Genomic DNA, 13,663 nt, shown 5'->3' on the forward strand with positions numbered 1-13,663 from the left:
CAATTGTTGTCTGAACTTGCCCATGTACATGCTTAATTCCGCTAAGTCATCGCTCATGTCTTGCGAAGATGTTGTCTAAGAGCAATCAAAATGATACACTAAAATAGGAGAATGTCCTTTGTGCTATTTCTTCTAGGTCGTAAGAAACTTAAAAGTGTCTTGAAAGGGTAAGTGGCTTGTCTTTCTGTGCCTCAACATTGCATGTAAGGTTATTTAAGAAGGTGAATAATATGAAGGAGGGGATGAGCCTGAGACAGTCTGTTCCTCCTGGTCTTCAAACAATGGAAGCGTTCCTATGTGGTCACTTCAGCAAACAGAGATTAGCTCAGCCTTTCTGAGTTGTGCCGGGCATAATATTAATTGAAGGTCTCTCTACAGGTTGATGCAATGTTACAGGAATAAATGGGAAGAATAAGATTTGTTAGCTACTGCTTTGTTCAGGCTAGGTGTTTGTTTTGTTAACAACAGATGTGTGAGTGTGAAAGGAATAACAAAATTTGAAATAATGTCTAGTGAAGTCTCCCTTTCACTGATAAATTTGTATTTTTGTTACCAGAAAAGTGCTGTCACCAAAATCCCTTCTCAAGATCTTTAAGATGATACTGCTGTTTCTCTTAGAAATGATGGCCAAATGTGTTTTGAAATAACTTTAAAGAGCAGACGATGAAAATACTTCCAGTTGACTCAACGTGTCCAGAGATTTATAGTCACTTCTGGGTGTAGGGTAAAAAGTTCTCCCTCTTGAGTATTTCCAGCCTTCACAGTGGACCCCATGCTCTAGACCCACTAACATAAACGGAGCGAGAGAAGTCATAACCTCTTTTCAAACTACGCCATCAAGTGGGGATGTTTTACAAGAGACATCTGCCAAATAGGGCTTGGTCACAACATCTCTTCAAAATACTCCATCAAGATGGGATGCTTTCCAAGAGACATCTGCCAAATAGGGTTTGCTCAAGAGGAACGAATAGGTGGATCGGCTGAGTTATTCTTATTGCCACTGTGGTGGTGTCCACACTAACAAAAGCTATTTCAGCAGTTGCATCGAGCACTCTGATATGCTTGGTCTCCTTGGCCACTGGCAAAGACCATTGCTGGTGATGTGATTTCTGGCAGAAAGAAGAGAGAGATCTTTTTTTCCCACCTTAATCTAGTGTTGTGGTTTAACCCGGCTGGCAGCTAACCACCACACAGCCGTTCGCTCACCCTCCCCCCTCCCTCTCTGGGATGGGGGAGAGAAACGGGAAAGTGAAGCCGGTGAGTTGAGATAAAGACAGTTTATTAAGACAGGAATATAATAATAACAATAATAATAATAATAGTGATAATGATAATAGTATTAATAATAATAATGTGTATGAAACAAGTGATGCACAATGCAATTGCTCACCACCCGCTGACCGATGCCCAGCCTATCCCCGAGCAGCTGGCCCCCCACCCCGGCCAGCCACCCCTATATATTGTTTAGCATGACGTCAGATGGTATGGAATACCCCTTTGGCCAGTTTGGGTCAGCTGTCCTGAGTCTGTCCCCTCCCAGCTCCTGCTGCACCCCCAGCCTGCTCGCTGGCAGGACAGAGCGAGAAGCCGAAAAGTCCTTGGCCTGGTGTAAACACTGCTCTGCAACAATCAAAACATCAGCATGCTATCAGCGCTCCTCTCATCCCAATCCAAAACATAGCACCCTACCAGCTACTATGAGGGAAAATCAACTCTGTCCTAACTGAAACCAGGACATCTAGAAAAAAAAATGTTGTGAAAAAAAAAATCATTATCAATGACACTATATTTGGAGTCTATATTCAGAAGGGAAAGGGGGGGCAAGAAAATCAGTGCTTTTTAAACAGTGTAGTTTGGCATCTTTTCAAAGTTCCCTGGCATCTGATAGGTATTTCTAGTTATCTGTAGAAGATATTCCCAAATGGCCAAGCATGAAAAGTTTGAAGCACAAAGGATGTTCTTTGAAGATTTTGGATGGGAATCAGAAGTAGATTTATAATGGAAGGCAAAGTCCAAGCTGAACTGGCCTGCTGCCTCTCCACAATCCTTTGGGTTAAGTTCTGTCTTTTGATTCATTTGCATGGCATGCCTCAGCTTGAAGCCATTGGTGGGTTCATATGCATTGAAACACACTGCTTGGCATGTGTTGAGAAAATAGACCTGTGTGTACATGATATACATGTGTACTATGCAGCCATTTAATTGGGAATTTGCAACTTGTGTCTAGGAGTAAGTAATATTGTTGGTGGAAAATAAACAAACAAATCAATGACAACAAAAAAGCCAACAGAATTATATTCATAGCGGTGAGCTGTACAAATAACCCGTGATCACTTTATGCTTGTTTCAGATAAATACAGAAATCTGTGTGACTGTTTCCTGTGATAGTTTTATGTTGTGTGAATAGAATGAAAAGAACAAGGTGGGGAAAGAAACTGAACAGGGACATTTTTGTTGAAAATTCCATCAGATGAATAGAGAACACGTTAATTTCAGGAACAGAGGAAATTCCTGTTTATGATATCCTTCTTGTAGGTGCTGGGGTAGGTAAGCCATAAATTTTTTTCTTCTGAATTTGAAGTGTAAGCTTCCTGAAACTGTAATGAGAACATACTTGTAGAATGTGTAGACAGGTATAAACAGACCTTCCTTTAGTATGATCTGCATAATAGATCTTCTCTGCCTGATGGGATCTTTCCTTTAGTGTCCCATTCCACGCCTTCATTTCAATGCAGATTTTTCCCAGGCTTTAAATGGTGTTATTTTTGAGTGATCGCACTGTCCGTATGCAATCTTAGATGCCTAATTTGCCTCAAAGAAGTGACAGAGAATGGCTGGACAGTCTCTTAAAGTGACTTTGAATCTTTTATTAGAGATTATAAATCTTTAAAGAGAAGGACTCAAGCTCTGGAGAACAGACTGAAGATATACCTCAGAAGAAGACGTATATATCTGGCCTTTGTTCAAGACAATTTGGAGCTGAAAGGGCTTTATCTAAAAATGTTTCTTTCACTGTGCTGGAGAAATTTCAGAATGGTCTAAATATTTTTTTATCAGGGACAACAACCTGATTCAAAGCTTATCCAAGCAAGTTAAATGAAAAATGGCATTTATCCAAAAGCCAGTCAGAAAGATCCAGACAGATAAGTGAAGGCAACCTGGTTATGAATAAATTACAGAGCATCAGAAAAATAGTGCTTAGTATTCATGTGTTTTCTGAGAAGCCCAACGTGTATTTACTGCTAAGGAAAAGAAGTGGCACTTGAAGACTGAAGAACCCTTCTGATGTGTCTGATTGCTTGAGAAGGTGCCAGTTTGTTCTAATAGACATGGCTAAAAAGCTTTTAATTGCAATATAAACAGTGGCAGAAAAAATAACATGTTTCCAAATGCTTAGTTTTCTTCTTTCTGGAGAAATACTTGAGCTCAACAATGATAAATACAGTCTAAGGAAGAAACTTCCTGAAATTTCCTTGTTTTTCCACCCCCAGATTTCTCAGGGGATATGTGCTTAACCCCAAGGGAGAGCAAAACTGAAGGGCTTTGAAACAGAAATAAAAATGAAGAATAGAAGTAGGAGCTTTTAAAATGAAACAGAATTTAAAGTGGCTTCACTGAGGATAATCCTTTCCCACAGTCTCTAATGCCAGAAAATCCTCATTTCAGTTCTCAAGCAGTTTTCTGATGTTCTCCTAGACATTGACAGGGAAATGATTTGGGATTGCTGTCTACTTTTTGCCTCCTGAGAGCAGAAAGAATATTAACAGTCCCTCCTGGGAACCATCATCAGGTGAGTCAGAGGAATTCTCTCAAAGGCAGCTGTAATGCCTTTCTTGGAACTACAGTTCTAACCCGGGTTAGTGAAAGAGGATCTGCAAAACATCATTTTAGGCTTCCCATCATATTTGTATAAAGCAAATAAACATTTTGTTGCTAATAAAATGGCCTTAAATAACACAGCTTTGGATTCGTGGATTTTTAAAGAAAATATAATCATGAAGGAAGGACTTCATTGGTAAGAGAATGAGAATAAGAGAATATCAGTCCTAAGTCTTACAGGATCTATCCACAACACTAAATTCAAAGAAGTCCATTAAAGTAATGAAGCTGATTTTCAGAAGTTTTGATGTAGCTATGGGCAAAGGGAAAATCAGTGAACCTGACTTCTGGAGATTGAAATGGAGCTACAGAAAAAGGCTTTGGGGATGATTGCTTGGTGATAAATTAGCAGTGTTGAGATCAGAAGGGGAAGCACTGTGGTGTAGGATCCAGGTGCAAAAAATGTAAGGAATAGGAGACAGGGAAGAGGGGAGAGAGAGAAGAAATTGGAAGAACAGAGGTAAAGAGACAGCTAACCATGTAAATATATCTATCTATATATATATTATATATATAGATACAGATATATATATAGATATATATATATATATAATCCCAGAGCCCTGGGATTATATAGAGATGGTGATCCACACTCAAAGCAAAACAGGTGGCTGTTAAGGGACCATGATGAAATGACCTATCAAGAGCTCCTCCAGGATGAAGAAACATTGAGCTATGTCAATGTGACAGGACAATGTTGTCTCATCAGTGTGTAAACAGAAAAGTGTGTTCTTTCCCTAAACTTCAAAGTGCTGACTTGAGGGCAACCTGATCTAGTGGGTGGCATCACTGCCTGTGGCAGAGGGGTTGGAACTAGATGATCTTTGAGGTCCCTTCCAACCCAGGCCATTCTATGATTCTGTGATTATACAATTCTGTGATTCTATGATTATCAGCTGCAGCATCAGTGCCATGGGGGGGCCTGCAGGCAGAGGTCCGGACACTGGAGTGGCCACAGCCAAACACATTATTGAGCCTGCTGGGAACACAACTACATCTAGAGCAATCTTTTTGCAAGAGGCTGGATTGCATTACAGTTAACAAGTAATTCATGTGGAAATAAAATACTGAAGTGATCATGATAAGACTAATAAAGCTTTAGTAAATAAAGGCAGATAATTTGGTACAGACAGCCATCTGAGGTTAAAATAGTTTTGATGGATGGATGGAATGAACTTCAGATTTTCTCTTCCTTGTTTTTGAGCAAGGTCATAGAATCATAGAATGCCTCAGTGTGGAAGGGACCTTGAAGATCACCTAGTTGCAACCCCCCTGCCATGAGTGGGGATACCTCCCACTAGATCAGGTTGCCCAGGGCCTCATCTAACCTGGTCTTGAACGCCTCCAGGGATGGGGCATCCACAACCTCTCTGGGCAACCTGTTCCAGTGCCTCACCACTCTCTGAATAAAGAATTTCCTCCTAATCTCTAATCTAAATCTCCCCTCTTTTAGTTTAAAACCATTCCCCTTTGTCGTATTGTTATCTGATTGAGCAAAGAGTCATTCTCCATCTTTTTTATAAGTCCACTTAAAGTACTGAAAAGCTGCAACGAGGTCACCCCAGAGCCTTCTCTTCTTCAGGCTGAACAGACCCAGCTGTCTCAGCCTTTCTTCATAGGAGAGGTGCTCCAGCCCCTTGATCATCTTCGTGGCCCTCCTCTGGACCCGTTCTAACAGCCCCACATCCTTCTTGTGCTGGGGGCTCCAGATCTGGACACAGGCTCCAGGTGAGGCCTCACGAGGTCAGGGGGACAGTCACTTCCCTCGCCGTGTTGGCCACTCCTCTGTTGATGCAGCCCAGGATGCAGTTGGCCTTCTGGGCTGCAAGCACACTCTGCTGGCTCATGTCGAGCTTTTCATCCACCAGAACCCCCAAGTCCTTCTCTGCAAGGCTGGTCTCAGTGAGTTCTTCTCCCAGTCTGTACTCATGTCTGGGATTGCCCAGACCCAGGTGCAGCACCTGGCACTTTGACTTGTTGAACCTCATTAGGTTCATGTGGGTCCACTTCTCAAGCCTGTCCAGGTCCCTTTGGATGGCATCCATTCCTTCTGTTGTATCAACTGCACCACTCAGCTTGGTGTCATCTACAAATGTGCTGAGGGTGCACTTGATCCCACTGTCAGTGTCATTGATAAAGATATTAAACAACACTGGTCCCAGGACAGACTCCTGGGGGACACCGCTCATCACCAGCCTCCACTTGGACATAGAGTCATTGATCACCACTCTCTGGGTGTGACCTTCATATCCACTGAATGGTCCACCCATCAAATCCATATCTCTCCAATTTGGAGACCAGGATGTCATGTGGGACGGTGCCGAAGGCCTTACAGAAGTCCAGGTAGATGACATTGGTTGGTCTTCCCTTGTCAACTGATGCAGCCACTGGAGTGACAGAGTCATCTAGAGTATCAGTGAATTCTGCTAATGACACTGTTGGCCAATTAGCATTTCTTATATTTTGTTTGTCTTTCAAGGTTCTTCTGCATATTTTCTAATTCAGAAGTTACTGTGCTATTGAAAGCCATGCTCTGATGTTCTTGGTACTCTGGTGTAGTGGCTAATCCTCCTCTGAAGTGTAAATGTATTCCTGGCCTCCAGCTGCACACTCCTCCTACCTTTACTGTTGTTTCACCCTTGAGTTCATCACACCAGCAGTGAGTTGTTTCATAGGCTGAATGGTCGTATAATTAGCCCTTCCTTCTGTCTCCCGCAAAATAAGTTTAAATACATTTGCTTCTTTAAACCGATTTAAAGAGCTAGAGCCAAAGACAGGGCAGGAGTACGCAGCTGAGGGGATGAAGGGGAGTGGGACTGTCCCCTTAGGGTTCAACTGTCTCTCAGATTTTCTAGGTGTATTGTCAAATGCCATATCCTGAGGGTAGCCTCTCCTCTCTGAGATTGGATGTGGATTTAAAGACCACTTAGAAAATGAGGTTTGGAAGATTTACACAGCATTAAAATAATGATGTTTGTGGTCTGCAGTGAAAGCATAAAATTATGGTATACGCTATCCAAGATTAAAAATTTTCTGCTGTGAAGAAGTTTTCAAAAAAGAAGTTAAGGCTCCTGCCTGACTCTGTTTGTGCAGGGTCTTCTTAGCTGTTGGGGTTATCTTGTACTTCAGTCTCTCACTGTTGCATTATAATCTCCAGAGCAAGGATCTGAAACTCTTCACTTCCTAACTATACTGATTTTGGAAAATTTGCATCCAAGAATGCATCATACAGCTTGAGAGGCAATATGCTGAGAACTGCCCCCCATCCCCAAAACATATCTTTATTCCTTCTCTTAAAGCACTTACCTATGTTATTGTAAATATTTAAGGAAAATTAAAGGGATGCTTGTAAATGACTCCACACTATCACAGAAAAATACAGGCGCCTGGGGGTATTACAATAGAAAGAAGTATGGTTTGGGGAATATTTTCATGTACCTGAGACTATTCAGGTACATGAATGAGTTCAGATATTTGAGGTTCTGCCCACTGTGCTCTGTGCGGCATTGGGTGGCATTGTTCTTGGGCCAGCATAGATGTATCTGAGATGGTCAGTGATGTTCATAGTTTAGGTGTACCCTGAATGATTTTTTCAAACACCATTTTGTAAGAAGACAACTTGGACGTGGAATCTTTCATATGGTTGGTCTTACTTGTAATTGTGTATTTCTTAAAACTAGAAAGCTTTACATCTCTAAGAAGTACATCATATAGTTGTATTGTTTTTTCTGCCTTGTGAGAAGCTTTTCTTTTCATCCCATTTTATTTTGGTGTATTGATGTCTAATTCTACTATGTTTAGTGTGTATTTTGAAAATGAGAAGAGCAGTTGTATTTGGTATTTTAGATGACTGCTAAGAATGTAACAGGCTATTAACGTTATAGTAAAGAAAAAAAAAAAGCTAAATTATTGTATTCCTTTTCATATTCTCTCTAATTTCTGTAGGTTTTAATCTGAGAGTGGTATTCACTGTTGCACTGTGACTCAACCAAATGCCGTGTGAATGTTGGAATATTTGGATCCAGACAACTCCAGTTGTCTTTTCAGAATCGGAATTCATATTTGTTGAAGAGCATTAAAATATTCTTGCATATTTGATCAATTCAGTTTTGTCTGGGACATTTTTCAACAGATGTTGATGTAATTCCTTGGTAGCAAAGGACAAGATTTCTGAAACACTGCAATTGTTAGAATGGATTCAGGAAGGCTATTTCTTCCTAGCCATCCATCACATAAGTAATTTTTATTAACAAAACACCAAATACTAAGATTTTTTTCATTGTTTTTTTTCCTATAGAAAAACAGTGAGAGCACCATTTTGAGTGAATTTTGAGTTAGTGAAGATCTGTTCAACTGTTATCTTCTGCGTCTTTATTTTCCTAGTGTGTATAGATTATTTGATAATGTTGTATCACCCCAAACCCAGCAGCATTTCTAAAACCATGAATTTTTTAGACTTCGCGGGCATTAGTCCATACATTTCTTTAACGTTTGTGGGAAATAAACACAGAGGAGCTCTATCATTACCTTTCATTAAATGCCTCTCTGGTTAGCTTCGGCAAGCTAAATGTATAATACATACGTATAAATGTAGGACTATAAATACACACTCCTAGAAAATTTTGAGCCTGAGAACATCAAGCAGCATGGGCCTTTTTATGTGGCTTCATCTACTGTATTTAGTTCGTTTACTCCTTACGTGGTTTGGCTTAGGTATATGTGTACTCCCATCATGCTGTCTCCCTGCCTGGTTTCCTGACAAATCCAGTTTCACAGCCTGGGTGAACAGACCCTGAAAACATAGCACATCTGGAATCAAAACACTAAATGGGGAGAAAACAAGAATATGTTGGTTTTGCAGTGTTTAGCTATATGTAGTATTTGGTGTTGCCTTTGGCAGATATTCTTATTTGAAAGCTCACTGAGTCAATATTAAGTGAAGATTTTGATGAATCTAAAAAAATACCAAATTGTTTCTCACTCTTTCCCATTTTGGGCCAGGCTGATTTCAGATAGCTCTGTCTTGCAGCTTCCTAGCAAACTTTTCAGTAAATTCTAGTGCATTTACATTCTGTAAGAGCTTTTTTACTCCTCAAAACTTTTAGTTGATCTCTGCTGGAGAAAGGTATTTTTAGCAGCTGTCTTTGAAAGCTAGGCTTTTAACCAGGCCGAATTCCCTAGAATTTATCCGTAAATACTGAACTGTTTGCAGTGCAGTACTGTAGCTGGCTTTTGAAGATATATTTGCTTTAGTATTACCCACACTTCTTAAAAGGTTATTTTAGATAGCTTTTAAATTGCATACGTGGCATTGACAGGTAATATCACTCTATCATGAAGTTTGGTGAGAATAAATTTTTCCCCCTTTTATGATACAAGGCTTGATCCTGTGTGATGCAAGGTGCCCTGACTGGGTGCAGCAAGGTGCTTACGCACGTGAATGAGCTAGAATTGAGTATATGAGCCAGCCAGATCCACTGACCTTGACTGGCATTAATCCTATGCAGATGCCCAAATGCTGACATGGGACGCGAATGCTCTGCTGTCGGTCTGTAGCTACAAGTAGCGGCCAGTAGCACAAATAGAGGAAATCTATCATTGTCCTCAGAAAATGGTAATTTTTTCTCCTTCTTTTACTTCCAGGTCCTACTTAGACATGTATAAGGTGATAATATTTAGTTACCTCTTCTGGTTTGTGCTTACTATAATCTTCATAACGGGAACCACAAGGATCAGCATATTCTGTATGGGCTACTTGGTAGCCTGCTTTTATTTCCTTCTCTTTGGTGGAGATCTGCTGCTGAAACCCATCAGGAGTATTCTGCGTTACTGGGACTGGCTGATTGCGTACAATGTTTTTGTGATCACCATGAAGAACATCCTCTCAGTAAGTAGCTGCTGCATTTCTGCTGCCCTGAGCACTTTTGTGGCTTCATTGGAAGTGTGCACAGTGCACTGAATGGTCATTAGAAGTCCTTTTCAGGACCACAGCCTTTTGCTAGTGCAAAGCAGGCTCCATTTTAAAGCAGAAACTGCAAGTGCATATCCAGAGAACGCTAATGCATATACATTATAGAAAAATGTGAATACTCGTTTCAGTCTGGCTCTGAGAAAGCTCACAAGCAATTTTCAAAGGATCAGACTCTGATTGCTTTGCCGTGTTAAGTTGTTCCTTAGAAGTCTTGTGAAAATTTCAGTGGGGTGAGAAATGAGTTAGAAGTGTAAGATCAGTTACACCGTCGATAAATAGTGCACATTCAACTAAACCTTTTATTTTAAACTAGAATTTTCAAGCCTAGTACTAGATGGAGTTGTTGTGTGACTACAAAATTACAAGCTGCATTCTGTTTTCCTTTAGAACTATTGTGAGCTTCAGGGGAAAACAGACACATTTTGTAATAGAATGTTAAACAGTTCTGCAAAGTATTAAAGGTTTTCTTACATTAATTAACTGTTTAGAACAAATTCTTGCAGTGGCACTAATAGGTGATTGAGACAAGGCAGTACTTAAAATTTTATGAAAGATAAATTTAGATTTATTCCTGGCAATTGCCTTTTAGCTTTGAATATTTAAGTGCTGGACTGAAAAGAGCAGACATTTTTCTTTTTACATTTATATAAGTCACTGTACTGAAATAAAATTGATTTATGAGTGGTTTGAATTTGCAAACGTTCTAAATGCTCACATATGTGCTTCATTTTATGCTTGGGAATTCAGTGGGGCCATGTGTGTGTTAAGTTAAGCTTATCCGTGTATGTTTGCAAGTTTAACTCAGTGATTTATAAAAGTTGCTTAGCCGTCACACTGCATCACATGCCAGACATATCACTTTCTCTGCAAAAACACAAGCAAAACCTATATACCTGCTATCTCATGGATAATCAAAAGAACTAATTCTTGCTATGTGATGTGTGTTACTGCTAAAGACACTCTTACATCTAATCTGTTTTACTAATGAGATGTAATTCAGCCAATGGCAGTAACAATATTCTCAAGTAACGTAAGGAGATGCAATACTTTTCTTATCTTTATTTCTGCTATGTCTTGTTATATGAAACTGTTCTTTTACTTTCCAGATAGGAGCATGTGGCTACATTGAGTCATTAGTTAAGAATAGTTGCTGGTTGATTCAGGCATTTAGCCTGGCTTGTACAGTTAAAGGCTACCGTATCCGTAAGTATAGCTTGTTTTTCTTTGTAATTTCCTAAAAATTAAGTATCACCTTCAAAATCTCGTACCATATTTAAAATGTGCCCTCTCTTGACATAATACATAATACCTTGTGCAAATAGCTTACATGAGTTCAGTTAATAGAGCTTAGTCATATACGGACTAGCAAGACAAGGTATTGAAAATATTTCGTAGAAACAAGGGAGATACACAGAGAACTATTAACACCCCCACTCACATACACACAAACTGTGTTTGCTGTAAATGTACAATTTGGTGATATGGGAGTTTAACACAGTTTCTTGGTATCTGAAGTTCATGTGATACTTCGGTTTATGGTTTCGCCATACAAAGTGAGGTCAGTTACTAGCTCACCACCACTGCACAGAGAGGGCACCTTTTCTTAGTTGTAAACTCCCACTCCTTGCTGTGCAGCAGGTCTTGTGTTCAGCTCCTCAGAACCACTTCAACTCACTGAAATTGCAAGAGGCTAAGCCAGCATAAAAGTTATATTTTTTTTTGCAGGCAATTTTTTATGATTATTCTCAAGTTGGTAGTGATAACAGTGTGGGAGTGGTCGCATGAGTGGATGGAGGCAATAGAAGGGAGGGAGGAAGGAAGTATTAGGAACAAGACTCTTCACCTCTCAGTGAGCTATAAATTTGGCTCCACTTTGTCCTGGCACCCTGTGCTGACAATTTTAAAATACTTTTTTTTTTTTCTTGGTGGAATTTAAAACCGAACTACTGTTTCATTTCAGTGAAGCTGCAGCAGAGTTCTGAATTCGTGTTTCAAAAATCCTCGCGTCTGATCCTAATAGATAAGTGGGCAATAGAGGTAAAGGAAATACCAAGTATCAAATTCACAAGTTAAATGGTGCCCAGTGGTTCTTGTATTATCCAAAACTTTTGGAGCAGAATCAGAAACTTAGACACGGCTTTCTGACTCCCCAGGGGATGGGCACAGCACGCTTAGAAACAGTTGGAGCTCAAACTTCAAGGTCTGGTAGGCTGGCTTGCTTGATTGTAAAGCCAGCTTTGAGTCAGAGTCTCTCCCTTGAGTCCTCTCCATTCTGTAGGGCAGTATAGGCCATTTAGTTTATAGTCTAGCTCCACAAAACCCAGTTTTAATTTTTGAGTATTCCCAAGAGAACTGTCTTTAGAGAATAAAGAAAGAAGGAAAGGAAGAAATAGCCAACGCCAAAATTTAGAGGCAGGAGGAATGGGATTTCCTCTCTGTCTTTCTCCTCCTGTCCCAAAGGAAGCAGTTTTGTGGTTTCAAGTATTTTTTTCTCTTCTGCAATGGAAAGAAACATCAAGGATTCCTGTGAACTGAGATGTGGAGAGGGAAAAGAAAAATATTAAGGGGTAGTAGTCAATTAAAAAATTATTTTGACAAAAATAACACACTTCCTTTTCATGTTGATATTGTTCTTAATAGAAAAAAAGAGACAAACAGTTATTTTGAAATGAAAAAAAAAAAGAAATTTTATTCTAAAATGTGCTGAAATCAAATATTTCAAGTTAACCAAAACTACTACTTTCCCAAACTTTTTTTTTTTTCCCCAAAAAATGCTTATTAGAACAGGTGAGTTTGCTTGAAAATTCTTCAATTCTGATGAATTCTCAGTTTTCATGGGATATCACATTGTTGGAAGCTTTCCAATTAGCTGTACAAGAAAATATACTTCAGTTGGAAGTGCATGTCAGTTTTCTCAAGAAAAATGAAATTAAAGTTCCTCAATTCAGGTCAATTTAAAGGCTTTATTTAAAGTAATTTTAAAGGCATTATTTAAATGATTAAGCATTGTAAAAGATACTTATTTCAACAGTTCTTAATGCTGATGGTTTCTTTTTCCAGCAACCAGCAATGTAGATTGTAAACTGCCTAGTGGAGAAGCAGGAATCATCTGGGACAGTATATGTTTTGCTTTCCTGCTGCTGCAAAGAAGAGTCTTCATGAGTTACTACTTCCTTCACGTGGTTGCAGATATAAAAGCTTCTCAGATCCTAGCATCAAGGTAACATAAAGTTTAAAAAAATAAACAGATTATTACTACTCCCATTACTACTGTACTTGTTTGTTTATGATATGTATTACCAATAGAGTCCTGTTAGTTAACGTTGATTTAAACAATCCATGCTAAAATAATAATTGCAAATCCAACTCTGACACAGCACACACAAGAAAACAAATTAATTGAGAATCTGATAGAAATTAAACCTACCAAACACCATCTGCTGCTCTCATAGCCTTAATTAAAAGCTGGGAAAGTTGATGTGTGTTGCAGCAGTCTCAGCATCAGTATGTATGAGAGCAAATGCCAGAGTTTCTAAGCCTTGGAAAAAAAAATACTTTGAGATCAGAGTCTGACACAATGGGCTTTAAGAATTGCATCTCCAAAAAATGTCACATCAGGAAAAATACAGAAAAGTTATGACATCTGGTTCATGAAGACCCCAAGTGTCAATCACTGAACTCCAACCTGGTGTGGCAAGAATTGTTACTCTGAGCCTGTTAGACATTTCCACAAGCATCCACTCACAGCTATCACTAGCACAACCATTCTTTGTTTGTTTAATAAAAGGCAGATCAGGAATGAAATTATTACTG

At 39.4% G+C, this 13,663-nt stretch overlaps 1 protein-coding gene across 1 annotated transcript in view; it reads left to right on the forward strand.

Annotated features, from left to right (window-relative positions):
- Positions 1–13,663, forward strand: part of PIEZO2 (piezo type mechanosensitive ion channel component 2) — a 314,668-nt gene that overhangs the window by 248,249 nt on the left and 52,756 nt on the right. The window contains 3 exon segments of the mRNA XM_080580333.1: positions 9,523–9,766; positions 10,957–11,053; positions 12,911–13,070. Of these exon segments, the coding sequence (XP_080436459.1) occupies positions 9,523–9,766; positions 10,957–11,053; positions 12,911–13,070 (501 nt within the window).

This window comes from Anser brachyrhynchus (assembly GCF_964034855.1).
Source record: "Anser brachyrhynchus genome assembly, chromosome: 2".
Lineage (NCBI taxonomy): Eukaryota > Metazoa > Chordata > Aves > Anseriformes > Anatidae > Anser > Anser brachyrhynchus.